General features: G+C 39.0%; 2 protein-coding genes across 2 annotated transcripts; both read right to left on the bottom strand.

The window, feature by feature from the left end:
- Positions 1-35: 35 nt before the first annotated feature.
- mep1ba (meprin A subunit beta a) lies at positions 36-13,136 on the bottom strand. The gene is made up of 15 exons (XM_065257293.2): positions 13,063-13,136; positions 11,270-11,348; positions 11,111-11,129; positions 10,944-11,003; positions 10,823-10,866; positions 10,600-10,678; positions 10,380-10,497; positions 9,272-9,450; positions 8,933-9,151; positions 5,211-5,363; positions 4,647-4,862; positions 2,574-3,041; positions 2,302-2,487; positions 1,981-2,208; positions 36-181 (listed from the first exon to the last, which is right to left on the bottom strand). Coding segments are annotated over exons 2-15 (2,028 nt in total). The 5' UTR covers positions 11,327-11,348; positions 13,063-13,136; the 3' UTR covers positions 36-179.
- Positions 13,137-19,234: 6,098 nt separating this feature from the next.
- LOC135739037 (meprin A subunit beta-like) lies at positions 19,235-24,871 on the bottom strand. The gene is made up of 15 exons (XM_065257292.1): positions 24,493-24,871; positions 24,332-24,350; positions 24,162-24,224; positions 23,980-24,039; positions 23,862-23,905; positions 23,636-23,714; positions 23,240-23,357; positions 22,158-22,336; positions 21,822-22,040; positions 21,518-21,670; positions 20,964-21,179; positions 20,314-20,781; positions 20,041-20,226; positions 19,720-19,947; positions 19,235-19,372 (listed from the first exon to the last, which is right to left on the bottom strand). Coding segments are annotated over exons 1-15 (2,091 nt in total). The 5' UTR covers positions 24,550-24,871; the 3' UTR covers positions 19,235-19,370.
- Between the last annotated feature and the right edge of the window lie 92 nt (positions 24,872-24,963).

Raw genomic sequence — 24,963 nt, 5'->3', positions numbered from 1 at the left:
AGGCGTTTTATTTGTGTAAATTTGTGTTTGATTTATTTTCTTAGCCCAGCAGTATAGCAGGTTTCATTACAATCGATTTGCATTTATTTATATTACACTTTATTGACAACATTGGGTATTTAGGATGTATTCTGCATTGCGGTTGGTGTTTAGTCCACATTCTTTTAAATGAGTATTTATCCTGTAAAAGAAATGAAAATTGAGTTAAATGCATTTTTATAGTGCTGGGCAAAGATTAATCGCATAATGTGTGTATTCTGTATGTAATACACACACATACATGTATACATTATAGAACATGGGTCACCAAACTAAGGCCCGCGGGCCGAATCAGCCCCGCCACCCCCCTTTGACCGCCGCCCCTCAGCCCCCAAATTCTTGAACCGGTCATGTAATTTTTTTTTTGGAAAGTAATAACATGTTCGCATCTGGTATTTTGTTGATTTTTTTAAGTTTTTAAAATGATATTTAGTTATAAAATTAACTATATGCTTGTGATCAAGCGTTGACAGACAATGCACGTGCAGATAACTGTCACAGAACTGGAAGTGTTCAGAACGGCAAAATAGATTGTGTGTGTGTGTGTGTGTGTGTGTGTGTGTGTATATATATATATATATATATATATATATATACACACTCACCGGCCACTTTATTAGGTACACCTGTCCAACTGCGCGTTAATGCAAATTTCTAATCAGCCAGTCACATGGCAGCAACTCAATGCATTAGGCATGTAGACATGGTCAAGACGATCTGCTGCAGTTCAAACCGATCGTCAGAATGGGGAAGAAAGGTGATTTAAGTGACTTTGAAAGTGGCATGGTTGTTGGTGCCAGATGGGCTGGTCTGAGTATTTCAGAAACTGCTGATCTACTGGGATTTTCACACACAACCATCTCAAAGGTTTACAAAGAATGGTCAGAAAAAGAGAAAAATCCAGTGAGCGGCAGTTCTGTGGGCACAAATGCCTTGTTGATGCCCAAGGTCAGAGAAAAATGGCCAGCCAACAGTAACTCAAATAACCACTCGTTACAACCGAGATATACAGAAGAGCATCTCTGAACACACAACACGTCGAACCTTGAGGCGGATGGGTTACAGCAGCAGAAGACCACACCGGGTGCCACTCCTGACAGCTAAGAACAGGAAACTGAGGCTACAATTCACATAGGCTCACCAAAATTGGACAATAAAAGATTGGAAAAACGTTGCCTGGTCTGATGAGTCTTGATTTCTGCTGTGACATTCAGATGGTAGAGTCAGAATTTGGCGTCAACAACATGAAAGCATGGATCCATCCTGCCTTGTATCAATGGTTCAGGCTGGTGGTGGTGGTTTAATGATGTAGGGGATATTTTCTTGGCACACTTTGGGCCCATTAGTACCAATTGAGCATCCTGTATTGTTTCTGACCATGTTCATCCCTTTATGACCACAGTGTACCCATCCTCTGATGGCTACTTCCAGCAGGATAATGTGCCATGTCATAAAGCTCAAATCATCTCAGACTGGTTTCTTAAACCTGACAATGAGTTTACTGTACTCACATGGCCTCCACAGTCACCAGATCTCAAGCCAATGGAGCATCTTTGGGATGTGGTGGAACGGGAGGTTCTTGCCCTGGATGTGCAAGCGACAAATCTGCAGCAACTGCATGATGTTATCATGTCAATATGGACCAAAATCTCTGAGTAATGTTTCCAGTGCCTTGTGGAATCTGTGCCACGATGGATTAAGGCAGTTCTGAAGGCAAAAGGGGGTCCAACCCGTTACTAGTAAGGTGTACCTAATAAAGTGGCCGGTGAGTGTATATATATACACATGTAAATGTTTCTTAAATATAAAGGATGTCTGTGTTATTATATATATATACATAATTACACACAGCACACACTCAATCACAAATCATTTATTTTGTATGTCACTTGTCATCATTTTGGTAGGACAATATCAAAAATAGGACATGTAAATACTCACAACCATCTGTCCTCTCCAGTTCAATCTCTCCATCTTTTTCCATCTGTCGTCTTTTTCGGACTCTCTGCACATAGTACGACATGCTCACGACGACACCCAAGAATGCGACAGCTGCCACAAAGACACTTACTGCCACCGTTACCGTGGCACTGCCAGTGGAGGCGGTTGTAGGGTCATCAACACCTGATCTCAGATCTGCTTTCCAAGTCTCCAAAAGTCCAGTGGCATCTATTGAAAACAATTATCAATGACAATTCACAATTGTGTTGTACTGTAGGTATTAACCAACTGTAAGATATACCAACGTTATTAAAAGCAAACCTTCGAGAGAGAGGAGAAAGATTACATCATCTCCTTTAATAAAGGTTCGACTCTTCATGTGTTCATGTGAGATGAAACTGCTGGTGCCATAACCTGGCCCTCGGTAGTATGAGTTGCCATCTTCGTCAGTGACCAGACTTCCCACTTTTCGTGGATCATCCCAGAAATACTCCACATTACCCCTGGCTGCACAAATAGAAGAGAAGAAACTGTTTGAAAGCCAAGAGATGAAAACAATGGCACTTTATTTAGTCACAAAAATTTTATTTTACCATAAGTGGAGGTCTTGGTTGGATCTGTAGTGATCATCCTGAGGTTATTCATGCGTTTTTGGATGTCCGGATTCTGCTCCATCATCTCCATTGAAGCTTGCCGCCATGGACATGGCCATTGGAGATTGTCATCATGTGGTCCCGAGGTCAAGTAGAAGTAGATCGCCATTTTATCTGGACTATCCTTCCTGCCATTAATGTACAAACTAACCTGGAACGAGTAACCTTCCCTGGACAAGATGGGTGGGCTATAGATTTTAGAACCAACGGGGGTTGTAGCAAGAAGTTTGCTAAAGTTACGAATACGCCAAGTGTGGTGAGGACACTGTGTCTCCGAGAGGTTGATGTCATCCAGAGACAGACCCCCTGTTGATGCGCCATGTCCTTTAACCCCCTCAAACACCACTCTGAATTTATGAGAGACATCTAGGGACACATGGTACAGCTCCCAGGAATGTTGAAGTCCACCTGAATAGTAGAAAATTATGCATTACCCATAATGCACATACGTAGGTTAAATATTTGTGACGTTGTTTGTAAAATCTATGGTAAGTTAGGAGATTTGAGACTTCAAAGTTTGATTTCATTCATTGATTTCAATCTTTGTGATGGACTTACTCAGACAATATCAGTGCTTTAAGTGGGCCGGAACGCACCGGTACTCAGTACCGGCACTTCTAAATATAGCTCTTGAGCGTACCACCACCTCTCCGTGCGCCCAGAACATGCTTTTAGCGTACCAGAACGCTCATTTGCACATCTGTTTAAAAATCAAAGGTTTAATTTAATCCTTTGGCTGCGCTGCCACTTTTCAGAGCACCCTTCACAATGTACGCTTCCTATTTCATCCCACCGAGAGCAGAGACTACATTACCCATACACCCTTGCGTTTACAAGTTAAAAGCGCATGCGTCGCTTTAGCCGCTGACTGTCAGTCAGTGTGGTCTGGACTGGAAAGATGTGTGTTTGTGTGTGAAACGCGCAACCATAGCTGCTTGGTTAAAATGAAAGTACAGTGACCACTTAATATGCCCTCCTTGTTTTAGACTCTGAGTAGTAAAAGAACAAGGTCAGAATCAGAGGATTCGCTGCCTGACATCCCACCAAGCCAGAATGACAGCTACAGGTCAGACGCAAGCTTTATCCAATACCCTTTTGTAGGTACGTGACAATCTCCGCTGTGTCATGGCTGTCAATTTGGTTCAAGCGCCTTCGGAATTCCTCAGGCAATGTGCAGAATAAAAACATTCTTGAAATTGTAATAGACATTTAGTTTAATTGCTAAACTACAGTACAAGTGAACGAAATTTAAATTAATTTGAACGACAACGGGAGTTTTAACACCTGCAAAATGGAAAACAATGGGACAAAATAAAGTGATGACTTTAGTTTCAGTGGCCAGTATTTTGTTATTCTTGAACCCATGGACATGGTCTAGTGTCATTTTAAGGTTTTTTTCAAGCTCTTTCTATCTTTAACCATGCTGAAAATTTTACTCACATATCTACCTTTTGCACAGATAATCCACACATTTATATTTACAAGGTCGTCTGTTGACTGCTGAATATAAAACCCCTTCAATATAGGAGTCGAGTCAGAAAAAAAAAAAACTGGAGTACCGGCACCTTTTTTGGGCCACTTAAAGCACTGGACAATATTAAAGATATTGAGGTTATATTCTGACAGAATGTTCTTTACTTTGTTTTCTATAGGAAACAGTAAATTACATAAATGACTTAAAGGTATAGCGGAAGATTTTCTTTGTCCGGATGTATCATCAAGACTATTGGTCATCCCAGTTGTCAATCATTCTGATCATATGTTGACGTAAGGCTGTCGTACGTGCTCGTCTCTAGGTTCGCTTTTTGCACATGCTCACTTTAAGGTGTATATATGTGGTGTGCTACAGCTTCAGCCATTCATTGTAAAATGTTACAAAAAGTGGAGGGGAGGTTCTTTTCAAACATTTGGGAAAATCTTCCGCTATACCTTTAAGATGGGTTTTCACAGATAGGGTCATATATATTTATAAACTGTAAACAATTATGATTGTGGTGTATTTAAGATTATTACCACTAATCTCTTGAATAAATCTCATGTCTCCTTTGGGGTTATCATCTGTATATTCTCGCACCCAGATGTTTAGGTGGTCATCAGCGGCCCCGCTGTTGTAATGATAGAACTGCAGGCACTGGAAGTCTCTTTTGGGATAAAAGAAACGACTCTCCAGGTAAGCCTTGTCTCCATAGTTACCTGTGGTTGTGCTGAAATGCATGAAGAACCCAGCACCTATGGGAGTATAAACTTTATTAGATAGGGGAGTCATATAAAGATCATTTGGAGTCTTATTGCATGTTATATAGCTTGTACTTGTAAAGGGCAAAGGAAATAGTTTCATTATAGCACACATGGATCAATAAACAGTTTTTATCATACAGACAAAAGTGCCAGCATAACAACATCATAAAAATAAACCATTGTAACTCTTAAGCCAAGCAGTTTGTGATGCAAAAAGTTATGATAGGAGTTATCAGTGCAAAGTTATGAATTCAGCTTTTTTGTTGTGTTATTGTAAACAGAAAGAATCTAGCATTTTAATTCTTACTGGACATTTTCAGAAGAAGGGTTCGTTTATACCTTGATATTGGCCCAGATTGGAGAAGTCTGTCTTTGGACCGCCCTCTGCTGTTTGCACTCGAGCCCATCTGGCATTCCCACTCTCACCTTGGATCATACCACAGATGTACAGCTGTTCGAAATGACAAGAGTCCAGAAAAGTTGAGGATGTCTCTGGAAAAAAATTAAAAGAGTTTGATTATGAAACTAGACAGGATTTTTAAATCATAGCTCTTTCGAGTTGAATGTTGTTACTATCAACCACTTTACTAAAATCCATTTTCTAGTTATCTATCGCCCCCAGGTCAATTTGGCACCTGACACTTGTAGGAGTTGGATGTACTTCTGTCTTCATTGCCAGAGGATGGTACTCCTTTAGTAGTACTTGATGACTTCAACACCTTGAGAAATCACAGGCAGCTGACTTCAACACCTTGACTGCATCGTTTGACCTCAAGCGTGTCCTAACTTCACCAACTCACAGGTCTGGTCATCTTTTAGATCTTATCTACACACACTGCTGTTCCACTTACCACACCCAGGTCACCCCACTACACACATCTGATCACTTCCTCCTCACTCTTGGGCTCGACTTAACTCCCTCAGCCACTGCACACGATCCCCCATTGGTCACGTTCCGGCACAACCTGCGCACGCTCTCTCCCATCCGCTTATCCTCTGTGGTCTCATCCACACTCCCCCTCTGTTAGATACTAACAACGCCACTGACACACTATGTTCCACTCTTACATCCTGCTTAGACAGTTTATGCCTCTGACATCTGGACCAGCCCGGGCCACATCATCTGCCGCTTGGCTATCTGAGGTTCTCCGTGAGAATCGCTCCAGCATTAGGGCTGCAGAGAGGAAGTGGCACAGATCGAAAGATCCTGCTGACCTCTGTCTCTATCAATCTCTTCTTGCCTCCTTCTCCATGGATGTCTCCTCTGCTAAGACCCAATACTATCACTCAAAAATCAACAACTCACCTGACTCTCACACTCTCTTCAAGACCTTCTCTACTCTTCTTTGTCACCCTGCCCCCCCCACCTAAATTCGACTTAACGGCTAATGATTTTGCTTCCTTCTTTGTCAAGAAAACGAATACTATCAGCAGTCAGTTCTCAGAGCCACCGATTCTTGCCCATGCTCAAACCTCTGAGAAATTCTCGCTCCACTTCTTCTCTCTCCTAACTGACGCGGATGTTTCCAAGGTCTTTGCTTCTAACCATCCGACTACCTGTCCGCTAGATCCCATACCCACCCATCTCCTTCAGGCCATCTTTCCGTCGGTTATCCCTGCTCTCAGAGATTATTAATTCATCTCTTTCCACTGGTACCTTCTCCGCAGTTTTAAAGAGGCTTGGATAACCCTGCTACTGAAGAAACCCCCCACTCAATCCTGCTATGCTAGAAAACTACAAACCCGTTTCTCTTCTGCCCTTCATTGCCAAGACTCTTGAACGCGTGGTGTTCGACCAGCTCTCCTCTTTCTTCACACAAAATAACCTCCTGGATAGCAATCAGTCTGGTTTCAAATGTGGTCACTCCACTAAGACTTCGCTGCTCTCAGTCATTGAAGCCCTAAGGCAGGCAAGGACAGCCTCCAAATCATCTGTACTGATCTTACTGGATCTATCCACCGCTTTTGACAAGGTCAGTCACCACATCCTCCTGTCGACCCTCATGGCTATGGTTGTTTCTGACACAGCGCTTTTATGGTTCAAATCGTACCTCTCAGGAAGGTCATTCAGGGTATCCTGGATAGGGGACATTGCCGAACCCCAACGTCTCAATACCGGGGTGCCTCAAGGCTCCGTGCTTGGACCACTGCTCTTTTCGATATACATGACATCCCTGGGTTTTGTCATTCAAAAACATGGCTTTTCCTACTACTGCTATGCGGATGACACTCCCCATGGTTTCTGCCCACATCTCAGCATGCCTGAGGGCAGTGTTGGGAATGTTACTTTAAAATAGTAATTAGTTATAGTTACTAATTACTTCTCACAAATAGTAACTGAGTTAGTAACTGTGTTACATTATTATAAAAGTAATTAATTACCAGGAAAAGTAATTACTGCGTTACTTAAAAAAAAAAATATTTCAAATAACTTGAATGCCCCTTACAAAATTAAATATGTTAAATGACTAAAATGGATACTAAAGAGAAATCACTAATTTTTGGCAGCATGTGACGATGTGATGTGCTTTATTAGATCAGAATTACTTGCCACAGACGTGGAGAGACCTTTTCTTCATGGGCATAAGTTGCACATTACACAAAGATTCTTTCCTTTCACCTCAACAATGGAAAAGTAGTGCTTTAACTTGTTAAAAGCACACGTGTTTGGGACCGCTACCTTTGAGCTTGTTGTACTTGCCATCGCCCTGTCGCCGGTGTTTTCGGAGTGATTGATGACGATGACCGGGCTGCATGTCAGTGCTTTGAGATGGGGCACAGTCAGCAGCAGCACCGCTGCTCGTTGAGAAGAGAAAATGACGCGTATTTTCATGTCAGTCTACAAAAGTCTCCAACCACGCCAGAAAAGATAGCTAGATTTGTCCTATAAAGTCGCTAAAGTGATAGAAAGTTGCTAAATCAAGCAACAAAGCGACCAAGTTGCTCAGACTTTTTAACACTGCTGCTCGCTCCTCGGACTTGGACTGCGCATGTGAGCGGGCCTTTTTGTGAACTCTGCCTCTGGTTGGCTACCGATGGAAATTCAGCCAATCATCATCCGTTATGTTTCTCACAACACACACAAGAGAAAAACAGTGTTTGGCTGAGAGAGTAAGCATACGCGGCTGAAAATCACTACAGTAAGATCAATTTTAGTAACGCGCAGCATTTTAATGTCAGTAACGATAACGGCGTTATAACGGGGGAAACAGTAATTTATTTGATTACTCGTTACTGAAAAAAATAACGCAGTTACTAACGCCAATTACTTATAACGCCGTTATTCCCATCAATGCCTGAGGGACATCTCACTCTAGATGAAGGATTACCATCTCCAGCTTAACCTTGCAAAGTCAGAACTGCTTGTCATATCATCTGAACCAAAGATTCATCACAACCTTTCCATTCAGCTAGGTTCATCAACCATCACACCATCAAGGACAGCCAGAAACCTGGGAGTGGTCATTGATGATCAGCTTAGCTTCACGGCCCATGTTGCCAGCACCACCCAAATTTAAAGCTCTGCTCCTGGCCTTCTAAAACCACCACTGGGTCACCACCCCTTACCTTTGCTTGCTTATACAGCCCTATCTCGATCCCTGCACTCTGTCACCGAGTGACGGCCTGTGGTGCCATCTCAAAAAGGAAAAAAAGAACATTATCCCATACCATTCTCTGGAGCTGTTCCACAACTGTGGAATGATCTGCTGGTTGCAACACTATCTGCTGACTCTGTAGCTGTTTTTAAGAATCGGCTAAAAACCCATCTCTTTCCACCATTACCTTACCTCCTAATATACTTACTATCTTTGTCTTTTATTCTTGATCTCTCTCTATACATTCTTACAAAAAAAAACTAACCCATGGATATGTATACTGTGTTGGATTTGATGAGACTTTTCCAGTGCACTTATGTATTGCTGTTCTTGTGTTGCTATAATTGCTTTTATTGTTTACCTTATTTGTAAGTCGCTTTGGACAAAAGCGTATGCTAAATAACTATGTGTAAATGTAGGTCAGCATTAAGTAGTCGTCTGCAGAAACTGGAGTCGTAAACTTACTGCAGTCATACATCCTGTTGAGCTTGAGCAGGTCATTGTCACTGAACTCCATGCGCTGGCCGATCACATCAATAAACTCTGGGATCTTGGTAATAATAGTTGGCTCTCTGTTTTTGTTGAAGGATGTCTTACTGTAGTGCATGACAGAACTGTAGTCGTACGGGACACCAAGATCGGTTGACATGGTGTCGTCATATAAATTAAAGTTGTGCTCTTTGCCTACATAATAAACATACAATACATTATATAGTTGTATTGGAAAACATCATTTATGAAAAAAGTTTGAAGAGTTTAGCTAGATAAATACATTTATGAGATAAATGAAAACGCAATTATTACCTTCTTCAATCTGATCCCAGACTATGGTAACATAATCATCTCTGTCATATCTGGATTGCTCATGCCAGAAACCCAAAGCATGTAGAAATTCATGCTCTATTGTTCCCAATCCATCACAGTTTGAACCAATCGACAGATCCTGTTTCCCAACGTGCCGATTTCCCACTGAAGAATAACACCTAATGGAAAAAAACATCATTGATGTCAGTTTTTTTTAAACACCTTTGCAAAGGCTACATACACAGTAAAAATTATATCCTATCAACATATATTTTATGTTACTTTAACTTCATAAATTAAGTTAAACAATTTCAACTTTTTTAAGTTATGTCAATTTATCTCAAGTCAAAACTTACAGTAGGTTGAAGTGACTTATGTTGTTTAAACTTACATTTATATTAGAGATGCACTGACTCAAAATGTCTTTGCAAATAGTTGATTATTTAGAATGACATCTAAATTCTGTTGTCATTGTCCAGCAACCAATATCCATAATTTTACCATCGCGTTAAACTGTATAGACCGGATTATAGACTGTATAGACTATATAGTCTGGATAAGAGGAACCCACTTCTAGCCAAAATAAACTTGAATTTGGTTGCAGGTCATTTTTGCTCTGATAATCAGCTGTTTTTAAACAATTGTCTGAAAAAAAAAAAACGGTTTTATCGGTCTATACAGATAATGGGACGATACATTGGAGCATCTCTAAATTAAATGTAAGTTACTACTCCATGTGACAGTATTTAAGCAGTAACAACATAAACAAGCTGCTTTCGTGGTCAACACGTAACTTCCGGTAAACTTCGCTAAGAATAAATAACAACAAAGTCCTTTTTAAGTGGTTTATTTATATAACAAGCAAAATAAACAACACGTACATTACCTAGGAAACCAAAACATTTGTTATTCTCGACAAGGTATTTGTTCAAGGTATTTGTTTAAGAGTTCAGTTTAGCAACTAGTCAGACCATTAAAAAGACTGAAACCGGAAGTAAAGTTTGGACCAGATGGGTGTTGCGTCACCGAACTTGCGTACGATGAAACCATCTATAAGATGTTGATAAGTAATGTTTTTTTAATGTGTTTTGGGTGTCTGTTTTCTCACCCGCTGCCTTTAAAAACAAAAATGTAGTTTGGTTCTCCACTCCAGGGCTTGAAGTCAATGCATGTCTTGAGTCTGAATCGCTCAAATGCTTCTAGTATCACACCTTTGGCATTAATTTCTGTTCAAGTTTGTAAAAATACACAGGTTGAGCAAAATACGTTTATTCTAAATAAAAATTTTAGTTAAATTAAATGTAATCTGTTTTTCAAGATTTACCCACCAAGACTGTTATCCAAGACGTATGGCACAGTGGTAGGCCAGCGATAATTTTTATTCAAAATTCCATTTCTTCCCTTAGCCTGCAAACCACAAACACAACAGAACAACCTTTTCACATATAGGCTAACAATATTTAAAAAAATTATATTATTATGTTAATAATATGATAATATGAATTTAATTACATGCTGAAAATACTGTTTGGGTGAAGTACAGATACTGACCTCATCAATAACCAAATCTCCCTCAAGCAAGTTAAGCCCCGCCTCTGTGGATGACACCAATGGTTTAGTAATAGTGATTTTACAATGTTGTAGATTTAACACTAATGTTGTTTGCACAAACCTTCATTTATGTCAAATATGTCCTGGTCTTTACCATTATCTACATCAATTTCAGTATCACCTGCAAATAAGATTATAATGTAGATAATAAAATATAAAATTCTTCTTTGAAATCATGTCTGATCATTGTGAAGATGTTTAATTTAAATAACTGTATCTAAGGTTTACCTGTGAGAGAGGATGTTGGCTTTAAAAAGTAAACATAAAAATCATATAAATATACACAACTATAATTGCAATATTGTTATGGATATTTTTACTGAGAAACAAAATAAAAATACTGATACAGAAAATCGGGGAGTACAAGAAACTTCTTACAGAACTCACCAAACACAGGCTTGCAGTACATAAACACAAAATGAGAAAAGTCTGAAGAGAGGCCATGTCACCATTAGTCTCTGCTCACCTTAAAACCAATTTCAGAACAGAATAGCTTAGTTTGCACTAATATGAGCCACTAGCAGCTGAAATGATTTATTACAGTGGTTCTTAACGTTATTCCTGGAGGCCCACTGCCCTGCACATTTTGTATGTCTCTTTTGTCTGACAGACTCAGTTCAGTTCATGGAGATCTCTTCTAATGAGCTGATGATTTGAATCAGGTGTGTTAAATAAGGGAGACATACAAAATGTGCAGGGCATTGGGCCTCCAGGAATAACGTTAAGAACCACTGATTTATTATACTGATGGTCATTATGATTATAACAGTCAAGTTGAACTGCTTGTTAATAATAACTATAATAACTATGAAAAAGACAGTTTTTCCATATAGATTATAGTACATGCCATAGTGGGGAGTGGGGACGGTTGCAACACTTTTTGCATTTCTAAGAGACTGTTTGCATTGGAAGCCAAGATTTTTATACATTAAAGGTGACATAGAATGGTTGAACGGGGTATTTATACATGTTCTGTGATGTGACATGTAGACAAACATTTTTTTGTTTGGGTCTGTAATGCCTTAGAAGCTTCCTAAAAACCTCTCTCAGATAGCTCTATTAGGGTGAGGGATTTCAAACAAGTGGTTTTGCACCTATTTGGCTCCCCCTACTGGCTTAACTTGCAATCTCATTATTGATTGGCTGACTTTGCTGCCACTCAAAAAATGTAGCCAATTATTTTAAAGTGGAGGGGCAGTTAGATGCCTGTGATGTCATAAGCATCAGTTTTTCAGATTGGGCCGTTTTCTGGCTGACATTTCTAAAAGAGGAATCTCTATGAGACTGAGATGTTTAGCATGTTTAGCACTTTTTGTATGTTTGTGAATGTGGGTAGACTACCATTATTCAACAAAGACAAGGTAAAAATGGTTTTTCATTCTCTTTCCCCTTTAAACTCTGTCAGCTACCCAACCACACTTTTATAGCATGTGTACATATGATAATATTTGCACAGACAAAGTCAAATGTTGCAGCTGACCCCACAATAGGGGACAGTTGCAACACTCCACAGTTGCAACATATATTAAAATGTAATGAAAAATCAGTCTTAAATAATCTTTCCACTTTATTTTATTTGTGCACAGCAGGTTAAAGGAACACATTACAAATGTAGCACAAGAATCATTTTAATCAACAATGTTAATTATACCCACATTTTAATTTAAAATGTTTTATTTAAAATCGAGAGAAATTTCATAAAACCGAGAGAACTGAACTGTTATGTCTGTGTGTGTGTGTGTGTGCATATGATGAAGCATATTTGTGTGTAACAGAGAAAGTAAGAGAAAATAAAATTAGTCCACATCAGACTCCCTATCTGTCACACGCTTTCTCTCTCGTGGCATACTGAAAATAAAGAACAAGTGGTCTACATTATGGCCTAATCTGATTTTAAAAATCTTAGTTTAATAAAAAGAGGAGATAATGGACTACTAAAAAGTATTCTTTAATAATGCATAAAATTACTGTTTACGTTATAAAGAGCTTTTCATGATGTTGCAACTGTCCCTACACTGACAGCCATGATAAAACTTGCTATGCTAGTTTAACAGAATAGCTTAGACACATGGGACCTATACCAATTAGAAGCTGAGAAAACACAGATTAAAATTAAATTACTTTAGAATTCATTTTACAAACCGTTTAGACAGTGTGACAAAAAATCCTTTATTTTTTACCTTGAAATGTGTTTTGTTTGGAAGCAATTGGCCCATATGGCTGAATTCTTCCAGGAGTGGGGGAGTGTCTGATTGAGTGTTTGCATAAAAAAAATCATCACTCTTGCTCATTCCTAATTGGTGGAATAACCCATGTTGCAACTGTCCCTCGTTGCAACCGTCCCCACTCTACCCTACATAGTGCAAATATTTTTCAGCAAATGGATCATCTGAAGAAATATGTTATGCAGAATACCGTAGTTTAAATGAATCAACACCTGAGATGCATGAGATATTTGTAAAGTTTGAGGAGAGATGCTAAAATCTGAATGTATTCGGGCAATAATCCAGTTCACAATTAGCTTTTTGTTGGGTTAAATGTTGTCTAGTAAAACCTTTTATATAGTAGCCTAAACAGGGCTCAAATGTTTTTGGCAAATGATGCCATGATGGCACACTGAATGTTGATCTCATCACTCTGGTGAATGTTCTGTCGAATACAGAAATAAAGCATTGAAGTTAAACCATTGGCAGTGTGGAGAGAAAACCAAATTGTGTTATTTATGTATGTGTATATACGTAACTTACAGTTATCCTCAGTGTAGAAGCAGTTACACAGGTAAAGGTGGCCAACGAAATTGCGGCTATTGTACTGAGGGTCACCATGGGGCAAAGCCACACACACAGGACAAACCTACAGTAGAGAGCGCCATAGGGAAGAAAAAAGCTTTTAGTTTTCAGTCAAAAATTCAACATATTGATCAGCATTCAGCAAACATTTACTTATGTATTAAGTGCACCACTATTAGTCATATTCATTAACAAATGAAAGAAGTTTATCTAATGAAGTTCAGGTGCAGTTTAAAAAGATTTGTAAATGAATCCCGACTGACCACACTTCTGATGTCATGAGCATGTATAGCATTGCAGTGATCACGTAGATTTAATTCATCCAACCCATTAATTGGACAGTAGGGACATGCAAAAGTCCTCATGTTGGAGCTGAAGAAACAATGAAAACAATAAAAGAAGAAATATCAATTTGAGCCTTTTTGTATTTTTTTCTGTAATTTACAGTAATAATACATGCATCTGTGAGTTAATATAATGGAAAATAATGTTTTAAATAATGTTCTCCTGATATAACAATTTAGACATAACTTCATGTCATTGTTTCTTGCATGTCTTGTGAAGAAATATCATATGGTTTCAGTTCAAAAGTTCAAAATATTAAAGCAACACTTTACCCCAAAAATGAAAATTAGCCAAGTTACCATTAAGCCTCAGTGTGTCACGTTAGGAACCAGGAAGGAGACTGAAGGTAAGCATAAATGTTCTTTTTATAACACACACGGTTATAGAAAGCAAACAGGTGAGTAATGGTTTTAGGCACGCTTAGCTGGGAGTAACAATGTCTCTGTTGCCGGTGAGGAAGATGATCTGAACAGACCGGGTTTGGAAGAAGAGCATAGGAATATCCAGGTAAGTGAAGCTGGTGAGTCCAGCGTTCTTGTGATGAGACCAGACGGGGACTGAGAGTGGCGGTTTTAAAGGGATATGCTGAAGGAACACAGTCGGTGGTGATTAGTACTCAGGGGAATGTGAACGAGTGGGAGGAGTGAATGATGATGTGTATGGTTCTGGGGATCTTGACAGTACCCCCTCTTCCCGAGGCGGCTCTTGACACTGGTTGAAAAGGATGAGCATGGGTCTGGGAGCAGGACAGAGTTTTCGTAGTGGAACTGAGTAAGGAGAGTGGGATTTAAGATGTCCTCGCAGGGAACCCATGAGCGTTCCTCAGGGCCGTAGTCCACACGGGTACCTCGCCGCCGGGAGTCCAGGATGTCACATACTCGGTATATAGGATCTTCTTTGATGGGAACGATAGGAGGAGGCACGTCATAGGTGATGGGATCTGTGGAATGAGGGAAAACAGGATCAGTGTAAGGCTTTAATAAGGAAACATGAAATGAAGCTGCAATCCTGTATTCTGGAGGTAAGTTGAGCTGGTAGGTGCCCTCATTCAGATGCCTCTGCACGGTGAAAGGGCCAATGTATCAAGGACTCAGCTTACGGCAGGGTAGTCGGCTTGGGCTTGGTGTCATCTGATGGCTTGTTGAAGATACATGTAAGCTGAGTCCCGAACCCCCTCGCTCTGATGAAACCAGTGATCGACAGCTGGAACCACAGAAGGCTCACCCGACCAGGGGAAAAGAGGAGGTTGATAGCCCAGAGTGCATTGGAATGGGGAGAGAACAATGGTAGATTGAGGTAAGGAATTTTGGCCATATTCGGCCCAGGGGAGATAGCGGCCCAGCTGTCCTGGTACTGATGGCAGTAGGTACTGAGCGTAAAAATCTCCTGAATTTTACTCTCAGTTTGACCATTGGTTTGGAGATAATATCCGGAAGACAAACTGACGGTAACTCCTAAAAGTTTGAAAAAGGCTTTCCATACCTTCGAGATGAACTGCGGCCCTCGGACTGACACAATATCTTCGGGGATGCCAAAGTTACAGAAGAATAGGGCCTCAGCAGTCTCGAAGGCAGTAGGAAGATTAGGTAAAGATATCAGCTTGCAACCCTTGGAGAACCTGTCCATGACTACTAGGAAACAGGTGTAGTTCTGGGATCTGGGTAAGCCCATCATAAAATTGACTCCAAAGTGGGACCATGGGCGTTGTGGAATAGGTAATGGTACAAGTTTACCTTCAGGCAGTTTGGTGTTGGTGATGGCACAGACTGAGCAAACTCTCACATACTTAGATATGTCCTGGGAGATGTAAGCTTTGTTGTAAAACTTTTCCAGTTTTAGGTACAATTGGTGCTCAGGTATTTTCTTCAGGACTTGGATTACATGGTGCTGATGTTGAGAGAGAGTGTTGGAGTAAATCCACAAACTTGTTGAGGTACTCGTGGAATATATCATTCATGTATCCCTGGAATACGGAAGGCGAGTTGGATAATCCGAAGGGCATGACTTGGTATTCATAGTGGCCTGAGGGGGTCGCGAAGGCAGTCTTCCATTCATCACCTCAATGATCGCAAATTAAGTTGTAGGCACTTCTTAAATCCAGTCTAGATAAGATACGGGTTCCTTGCAGTTGCTCCAAGGCAGGTGGGACCAGAGGAAGGTGGTACCTGAACTTAACTGTCTGTGAATTGAGGTGTCGATAATCGATGCTGGGTCTTAAACCTCCATCCTTCTTTGCCACAAAGAAAAAGCTTGAAGCAGCAGGGGATGTAGATGGTCAAATAGATTGTTGATTCAGAGCTTCCTCCACATACTCCTCCATGGCCTTCTGTTCGGGGATAGACAGCAGATAGATGCGAAATGAGGCTCCAGGTAGCAGGTCGATAGCACAGTCCCATGGCCGGTGAGGGGGAAGTTGAGTTGCCAGTTGTTTAATTAATTAGTTACATTTATATAGCGCTTTTCCAGTGCTCAAAGCGCTTTACATTTGAATGGGGGAATCTCCTCAACCACCACCAATGTGCAGCATCCACCTGGATGATGCGACGGCAGCCATATTGCGCCAGAACGCCCACCACACACCAGCTTATTAGTGGAGAGGAGACAGAGTGATATAGCCAATTAGTATGAGGGATGATTAGTAGGCCAATGGGCAAGTTTGGCCAGGATGCCGGGGCACACCCCTACTCTTCTTCGAAGGACATCCTGGGAAACATTGTACTAAAAACATTGTGGAACGCCCGGTATTCTTTGGGTATTTCCACCGAATGCTGGACAGGGGGGCTTTCGGCAGTCATGGACCCAACAGTGAGATTAGATACAGATTCAGATGAGGAAGAGTGATGAAGAGCATCACGTTTTTGAACAGGTAAAAGGCATGACTGAGAACAATTCTCAGTTGCACCTCTCGATTTCTCAGTTGCACCAGTCGATGTTGGGTAGATGTTTAGAAAGCCAGGGGCGTCCCATGATGATCTCTTTGATGGATTCCTCCAGCACCATAAAAGATAACTCTTCCACATGTAAGCATCCAACACGAAGGGTTAAAGTGGGGGAGTGGTGTCGAATACAATCTCGACACAACGTTTTACCTTGTATGGTGTGCACTATTAGATTCTGTGGTGCTTTGCATCTTCGGTTGTCTTCTGTCACGTTGGGAACCAGAAAGGAGACTGAAGGTAAGTATAAAGGTTCTTTATTTAAACACACACGGTGATAGAAAGCAAACAGGTGAGTAATGGTATTAGGCAGTTGAGTAACAATGAGTATTTTGGCTGTGAGTAACAATGTCTCTCTTGCAGGTGAGGAAGATGATTTGAACAGACAGGGTTTGAAAGAAGATCATAGGGATATTCAGGTAAGTGAAGCAGGTGAGTCCAGCACTCTTGTGATGAGATCAGATGGGGACTGAGAGGGAGTGTTTTAAAAGGATATGCTGATAGAATACATTAGTTGCCACAACAATTTTTACAGTGACAACAATTGAATAATAATAACTAATATTTTTAACTTGAATTAACTTAAAATATAAGGCAACCAGGGGCCTCATTTATTAAGCATGCATACGCACAAAACCAGGCTGCAAACGTGCCTACGCCACTTCCTACACAAAGGTTGAGGCCCTGTTTACACGTACATGGTTATTTTGAAAAACTGAGACATTTCCCTTCGTTTGTGCCCTTCTTAACACGCAAACGAAGAACTCACCCCTGAATCCGATTCTTTCTAAAAACTCCGGCCAGAGTGGAGATTTGGAAAATCTTCGGTTACACTGTTGCATGTAAACTAAGACAAAACGGATGTTTAGTTAGCCAATGTCAGATTATGCACCAGAGCTCGCATCCACGCCAAAATTGTGACCTTGTTCAAAAGAGGAACAGGAAGTGATTTGTTGCTTTTTCAGGATTCTGATTGGCTTACGTGAGCTTGAGTTTCTTGTTGCACAATATATACATGGGTACGATAAATGAAAGATGTCAAAGAACACTTTTTTGAAAACATACATTTGTGCACAAAGTTATTTTTTAAACCAGAGAGGTTGAAATGTCAGTTTATGAAAATAGCCACCAATGTGTAAGCGTAGTCTGTAATCTATAAAAAAACTTGACTGCAGAATGTGCACACCTGTAAGCAAACTCTGACCCATGCGTACCCACATTTTGGAGACATTTAATCACTTTCTTTATTCACTTTCTGGCAATCTGTGTCGCCAATTCCCATTAAATGTCTCCATATATATATATATATATATATATATATATATATATATATATATAAATGCATATTGCTTATAAATTATCTTAAAATCAGATATACACATGCATGGTAAAAATGGTTAAAAAAAAAACTTGACAGCTGATGATATGAACACATTTGTACCCTTACATAAATTCATATGCAGTATACATTTTCAACTTGAATTTTAAAAATTTATTTAAACTTTTTTTATTAGTAAGGAGTTGCTATGAATAAAATAATTCCACCTTATTCAACATTATTTTTATAATTTATAATTGAAATGAATTTTAAGTGCAACAAGGAATATTTACAGTGTATATTTAAGAGTATTCAAAGTAGTGAGTGTTGACTTGGCTTTGGTTTCCAGGAAGCGCTCTCGCATCTCTAAAGATGATGATGTGGAAATGACCCAAGATGCAGAGGACTCAGACCCTTATGACTTTACAGATGATGAAAACAGTAGGTAGTCAATCTTATGCATTTTAACTGTTTCAGTTGAAACTTTAGTCGTGTCTCTGGCAGCTGAATATGGTATATCAAATCCCTTTCTCTGTCATATAACCTCGGCTAATAATATCAGTTTATTTACAGCAATGGCAGAGTTTAACAGATTCTCTATTCTTTATGATCTCTTGTAGAATGAAAGTCTTCAAGATTGCTCTACTGAATGCATTTAAAGTCACCAGGTCTCAATCTGTGGCAGTGCCTGAGCTTCTGACTCACATCAATAAAGGTCAGGATGAAGAGTTTGACCAGAATGAGGTTAATCTACTGCTTGAACGCATGAATGATGACAACCAAGTCATGGTATTGGAGAACAGGGTGTTTCTCATCTGAGAGAGGAGTGAATGTCAATGCCGTGTTTTATATTTTACAAAACACGGATCACATTACTTTTGATATTACAGCACATATTAATTACAAATGACCAAAAAACTGTGCAAGCAACAATAGCTGAGTTTGATTTATTTTTTTAGCCCATCACCATAGCAGGTTTCAATAAAATCTATTTGCATTTATATAAATTTATATTACATTTAATTGACATCATTAGGTATTTAGGATGTATTCTGCATTGAGGTTGGTGTTTAGTCCACATTCTTTTAAATGAGTATTATTCCTGTAAAATAAATGAAATTGACTTAAATGCATGTTACAGTGCTGGGCAAAGATTAATCTCAATTAATCGCATACAAAATAAAAGTGAATTTTTGCATAATATGTGTACTGTGTGTAATTATGCATATTTAAATTCACACACATACATATTTATTTTTATGTATATATCAGTTTTGTTTTATTTATTAAATATACATAATTACACACAGCACACACTTGTATATTATGCAAAAAAATCACTTATTTTGTATGCGATTAATCTTTGCCCAGAACAATTTTATTATAATATAGTACACTTGTCATATTTTTGGTAGGACAATATCAAAAACAGGACATGTAAATACTCACAACCATCTGTCCTCTCCAGTTCAATCTCTCCATCTCTTTCCATTTGTCCTCTTTTTCGGACTCTTCGCACATAGTACGATGCGCTCACGGCAACACCCAAGAACGCAACAGTTGCCACAAAGACACTTATTGCCACCGTTACCGTGGCACTGCCAGTGGAGGCAGTTGTAGAGTCATCAACAGCTGATCTCAGATCTGCTTTCCAAGTCTCCAAAAGTCCGGTGGCATCTATTGAAAACAATTCTCAATGACAATTCACAATTGTGTTGTACTGTAGGTATTAACCAATTGTAAGATGTACAAACCATATTATAAGCAAACCTTTAAGAGAAAGAAGAAAGATTACATCATCTCCTTTAATAAAGGTTCGACTCTTCATGTGTTCATGTGAGATGAAACTGCTGGTGCCAGAACCTGGCCCTCGGTAGTATGAGTTGCCATCTTTGTCAGTGACCAGACTTCCCACTTTTCGTGGGTCATCCCAGAAATACTCTACATTACCCATGGCTGCACAAAAAGAAGAGAAGATACTGTTTATGAAATCCTAGAGATGACAACAAAGGCACTTTTTTATTCACAAAAGTTTAATCTTACAATCAGTGGAGGTCTTGGTTGGATCTGTAGTGATCATCCTGAGGTTATTCATGCGTTTTTGGATGTCCGGATTCTGCTCCATCATCTCCATTGAAGCTTGCCGCCATGGACATGGCCATTGGAGATTGTCATCACGCGGTCCCGAGGTCAAATGGAAGTAGATCGCCATTTTATCTGGACTATCCTTCTTGCCATTAATGTACAAACTAACCTGGAACGAGTAACCTTCCCTGGACAGGATGGGTGGGCTATAGATTTTCGAACCGACGGGGGTTGTAGCAAGAAGTTTGCTAAAGTTACGAATACGCCAAGTATGGTGAGGACATTGTGTCTCCGAGAGGTTGATGTCATCCAGAGACAGACCCCCTGTTGATGCGTCACGTCCTTTAACCCCCTCAAACACCACTCTGAATTTATGAGAGACATCTAGGGACACATGGTACAGCTCCCAGGAATGTTGAAGTCCAGCTGAATAGTAGAAAATTATGCATTACCCATAATGCACATATGTAGGTTAAATATTTAAAGTTTGATTTCAGTCATTGATTTCAATCTTTGTGATGGCCTTCCTCAGACAATATTAAAGATATTGAGGTTATGTTTTGACAGAATGTTCTTTATTATCACTGGAGTGCATTTAAGATTATTACCACTAATCTTTTGAATAAATCTCAGGTCTCCTTTGGGGTTATCATCTGTATATTCTCGCACCCAGATGTTTAGGTGGTCATCAGCGGCCCCGCTGTTGTAATGATAGAACTGCAGGCACTGGAAGCCTCTTTTGGGATAAAAGAAACGACTCTCCAGGTAAGCCTTGTCTCCATAGTTACCTGTGGTTGTGCTGAAATGCATGAAGAACCCAGCACCTATGGGAGTATAAACTTTATTAGATAGGGGAGTCATATAAAGATCATTTGGAGTCTTATTGCATGTTACCGTATATAGCCTTTACTTGTAAAGGGCAAAGGAAATATTTTCCTTATAGCACACATGAATCAATAACCAGTTTTTATCATACAGACCAAAGTGCCACCATAACAACGTCATAAAAAACACACAGCTGCAACTATAAAGCCAACAGTTTGTGATGCAAAAAGTTATGATAGGAGTTATCAGTGCAGAGTTATGAATTCAGCTTTTCGTTGTGTTATTGTAAACAGAAATTTGAATTCTTATTGGACATTTTCAGAAGAGGTGTTCCTACCTTGACATTGGCCCAGATTGGAAAAGTCTGTCTTCGGACCACCCTCTGCTGTTTGCACTCGAGCCCATTTGGCATTCCCACCCTCACCCTGGATCATACCACAGATGTTCGGCTGTTCGAAATGACAAGAGTCCAGAAAAGTTGAGGATGCACCTAAAAAAATTAAAGAGTTTGCTTATGAAACTAGACTTTATCTTATCAAACAGACTAGTGTCAATATAATTTTATAAATATTAATGGAGGATTATTAAACCATAGGTCAGCATCAAGTAGTCATCTGCAGAAATGGGAGTCATAGACTTACTGCAGTTATACATCCTGTTGAGCTTGAGCAGGTCGTTGTCACTGAACTCCATGCGCTGGCCGATCACATCTATAAACTCTGGGATCTTGGTAACAATAGTTGGCGCCGTGTCTTTGTTGAAGGATGTCTTACTGTAGTGCATGACAGAACTGTAGTCGTACGGGAAACCAAGACTGGTTGACACGGTGTCATCATATAAATTAAAATTGTGCTCTTTGCCTACATAATAAACAGACAACACATTATATTGTTGGCTTGGAAAACATCATTTATGAAAAATGTTTGAAGAGTTTAGCTGGATAAACATATTTATGGGATAAATAAAAACGCATTTACCTTTTTCAATCTGATCCCAGACTATGGTAACATAATCATCTCTGTCATATCTGGATTGCTCATGCCAGAAACCCAGAGCGTGTAGAAATTCATGCTCTACCGTTCCCAATCGATCACAGTTCGACCCAATCGACAGATCCTGTTTCCCAACGTGACGATTTCCCACTGAAGAATAACACCTAATGCAATAGAAAAACATCCTGGATGTCAGTTTTTTGAAAAACACATTTGCAAAGGACTGTGCCACAGTAAAAATGATATGATATCAACTTATATTTATGTTACTTTAACTTAATAAATTAAGTTAAACAATTTCAACTTATCTCAAGTCAAAACTTTAAAGCAACACTATGTAGTTTTTTTACCTTTAAATAATGTCTCTAAAATGATTTCAGTGATAGAACAACTTTTAACTGGACAAATTGTACTGTTGCTGCAACCTAAGCAGCCTCCTAGCTGCTACAAGCACACTCTGAAAGTGGCGGTGGAGGGTAGAGCACACAGCCCCACCCCTCCCCCTGCCTGCAGAAGAGTGTCTGATACCAGGCACTGTTGCGCTTTTCAACCACATGGGGGAGCTGTAAGTCATTTTTACATGGAAACTACTTAGTGTTGCTTTAAAAAAGTACAGTAGGTTGAAAAGACTTGCATGATTAAGTCTTTTAAACTTACGTTTAAATTAGAGATCCACTGATTCAAAATGTCTTTGCATATACTGATAGTTGATTATTTGGAATGACATCTAAATTCTGTTGTCATTGTCCAGCAACCAATAGCCATAATTCTACCATCCCGTTTAACTATATAGACCCGATACAGTCTGGATAAGAGGAACCCACTTCTAGTCAACTAAACTTCAATTTGGTTGCATGCCATTTTTGCTAAAATAACTTTTAAAAAAAAATCTTTGATTGCCAAAATATAATTTGCTCTGATAATCAGCTGTTTTTAAACAAACGTCTGAAATAAAATCAATACAGATAATGCGACAATACATTGGGGCATCTCTAAGTTACTCCATGTGACAGTATAAGCTGCAGATGGTAATGTTTTCAATGTGTTTTGGGTGTCTATTATCTCACCCGCTGCCTTTAAAAACAAAAATGAAGTTTGGTTCTCCACTCCAGGGCTTGAAGTCAATGCATGTCTTGAGTCTGTATCGCTCAAATGCTTCTAGTATCACACCTTTGGCATTAATTTCTGTTCGGGTTTGCAAAAAGACAGGTTAAGCAAAAGATTATATTTATTGTACACTGTAAAAATAATATGCTGGATTTACTTAAAATATAGGGCATAATTTTTGCATCCACTTTTTTAATTGCATAAATTGCTTAAAATTCTATATGAAACTTAAAAAAATGGATGCAAAAATGATGCATTCTGTTTTTAAGTAAATCTAGCGTACTATTTTTTTCAGTGTAAGAAAATAAATATTTCAATGAAATTAAATTTACTCTGTTTTTCAAAATTTTACCCACCAAGACTGTTATCCAAGACGTATGGCACAGTGGTAGGCCAGCGATACTTTTCATCCAAAATACCATTTCTTCCCTCTGCCTGTAAACCACAAACACAACAGAAAAACACTTTCACACAATATGTAAACGTTTTCTGATTAATAATATGATAATAAAATTAATCAGTGCGATTTTCTTGCAAAATTCAACTACATGCTGAAAATACATGTGAAGTACGGATACTGACCTCATCAATGACCAAATCTCCCTCAAACAAGTTAAGCCCCGCCTCTGTGGATGACACCAATGGTTTAGTAATAGTGATTATACAATGCTGTAGATTTAACACTTATTTTTGCACAAACCTTCATTTATGTCAAATATGTCGTGGTCTTTTCCATTATCTACATCAATTTCAATATCACCTGCAATAAAGATAAAAATGTCGAAAGTAAAATATAAAATCCCAAACAAGTTAAGCCCTGCCTCTGTGGATGATACCAATGGTTTAATAGTGCTTTTATTTGACACTAATGTTTGCACAAACCTTTATTTATGTCCAATATGTAGTGGTCTTTTACATCATCTAAATCAATTTCAGGCCTATCATCTGCAAATAAGATTAGCATGTAGACAATAAAATATAAAATCCTTCTTTGAAATCATGTCTGATCATTGTGAAGATGTTTAATTTAAATAACTGTATCTAAGGTTTACCTGTGAGATAGGATGTTGGCTTTAAAAAGAAAACATAAAACATATAAATATACACAACTATAATTGCAATTTATTGTTAAGGATATTTTGTTACGGAGAAACAAGACAAAAATACTGATACAGAAAATCGGGGAATACAAGAAACCTCTTACAGAACTCACCAAACACAGGCTTGCAGTACATAAACACAAAATGAGAAAAGTCTGAAGAGAGGCCATGTCACCATAAGTCTCTGCTCACCTTAAAACCACAGTGCACCTTTATGTAATAACCAATTTATAGAACAGAATAGCTTAGTTTGCACTGATATGAGACACAAGCAGCTGATACGATATGATTTATTATACTGATAGTCATTATGATAATAACTGTGAAGTTGAAACTGCTTGTTAACCTAACAAATAATAAACATGCAAAAGACAGTTTGGCTAAAAGTTATTTGCATTATTTACATAAGTATTTATTTATAGCCTTTCCAAACTTGGATGTTAATCAGGAACGTCAAACACCATTCAAAGTCTTTGTCTTCAGGAAATAAATGTTAGTAAATGATGAGTACTCAATAACAGAATACTTAAATGTTAAAGTAATGCATTGTTTTTCACATACCCACCCACAAAACACACTTTTCA

The sequence above is a fragment of the Paramisgurnus dabryanus genome, chromosome 12 (genome assembly GCF_030506205.2).
Source record: "Paramisgurnus dabryanus chromosome 12, PD_genome_1.1, whole genome shotgun sequence".
In the NCBI taxonomy this organism is placed as follows: domain Eukaryota; kingdom Metazoa; phylum Chordata; class Actinopteri; order Cypriniformes; family Cobitidae; genus Paramisgurnus; species Paramisgurnus dabryanus.
Note: the sequence above shows the minus strand (reverse complement) of the source record. Positions and strands in the feature narration are given on the sequence as shown.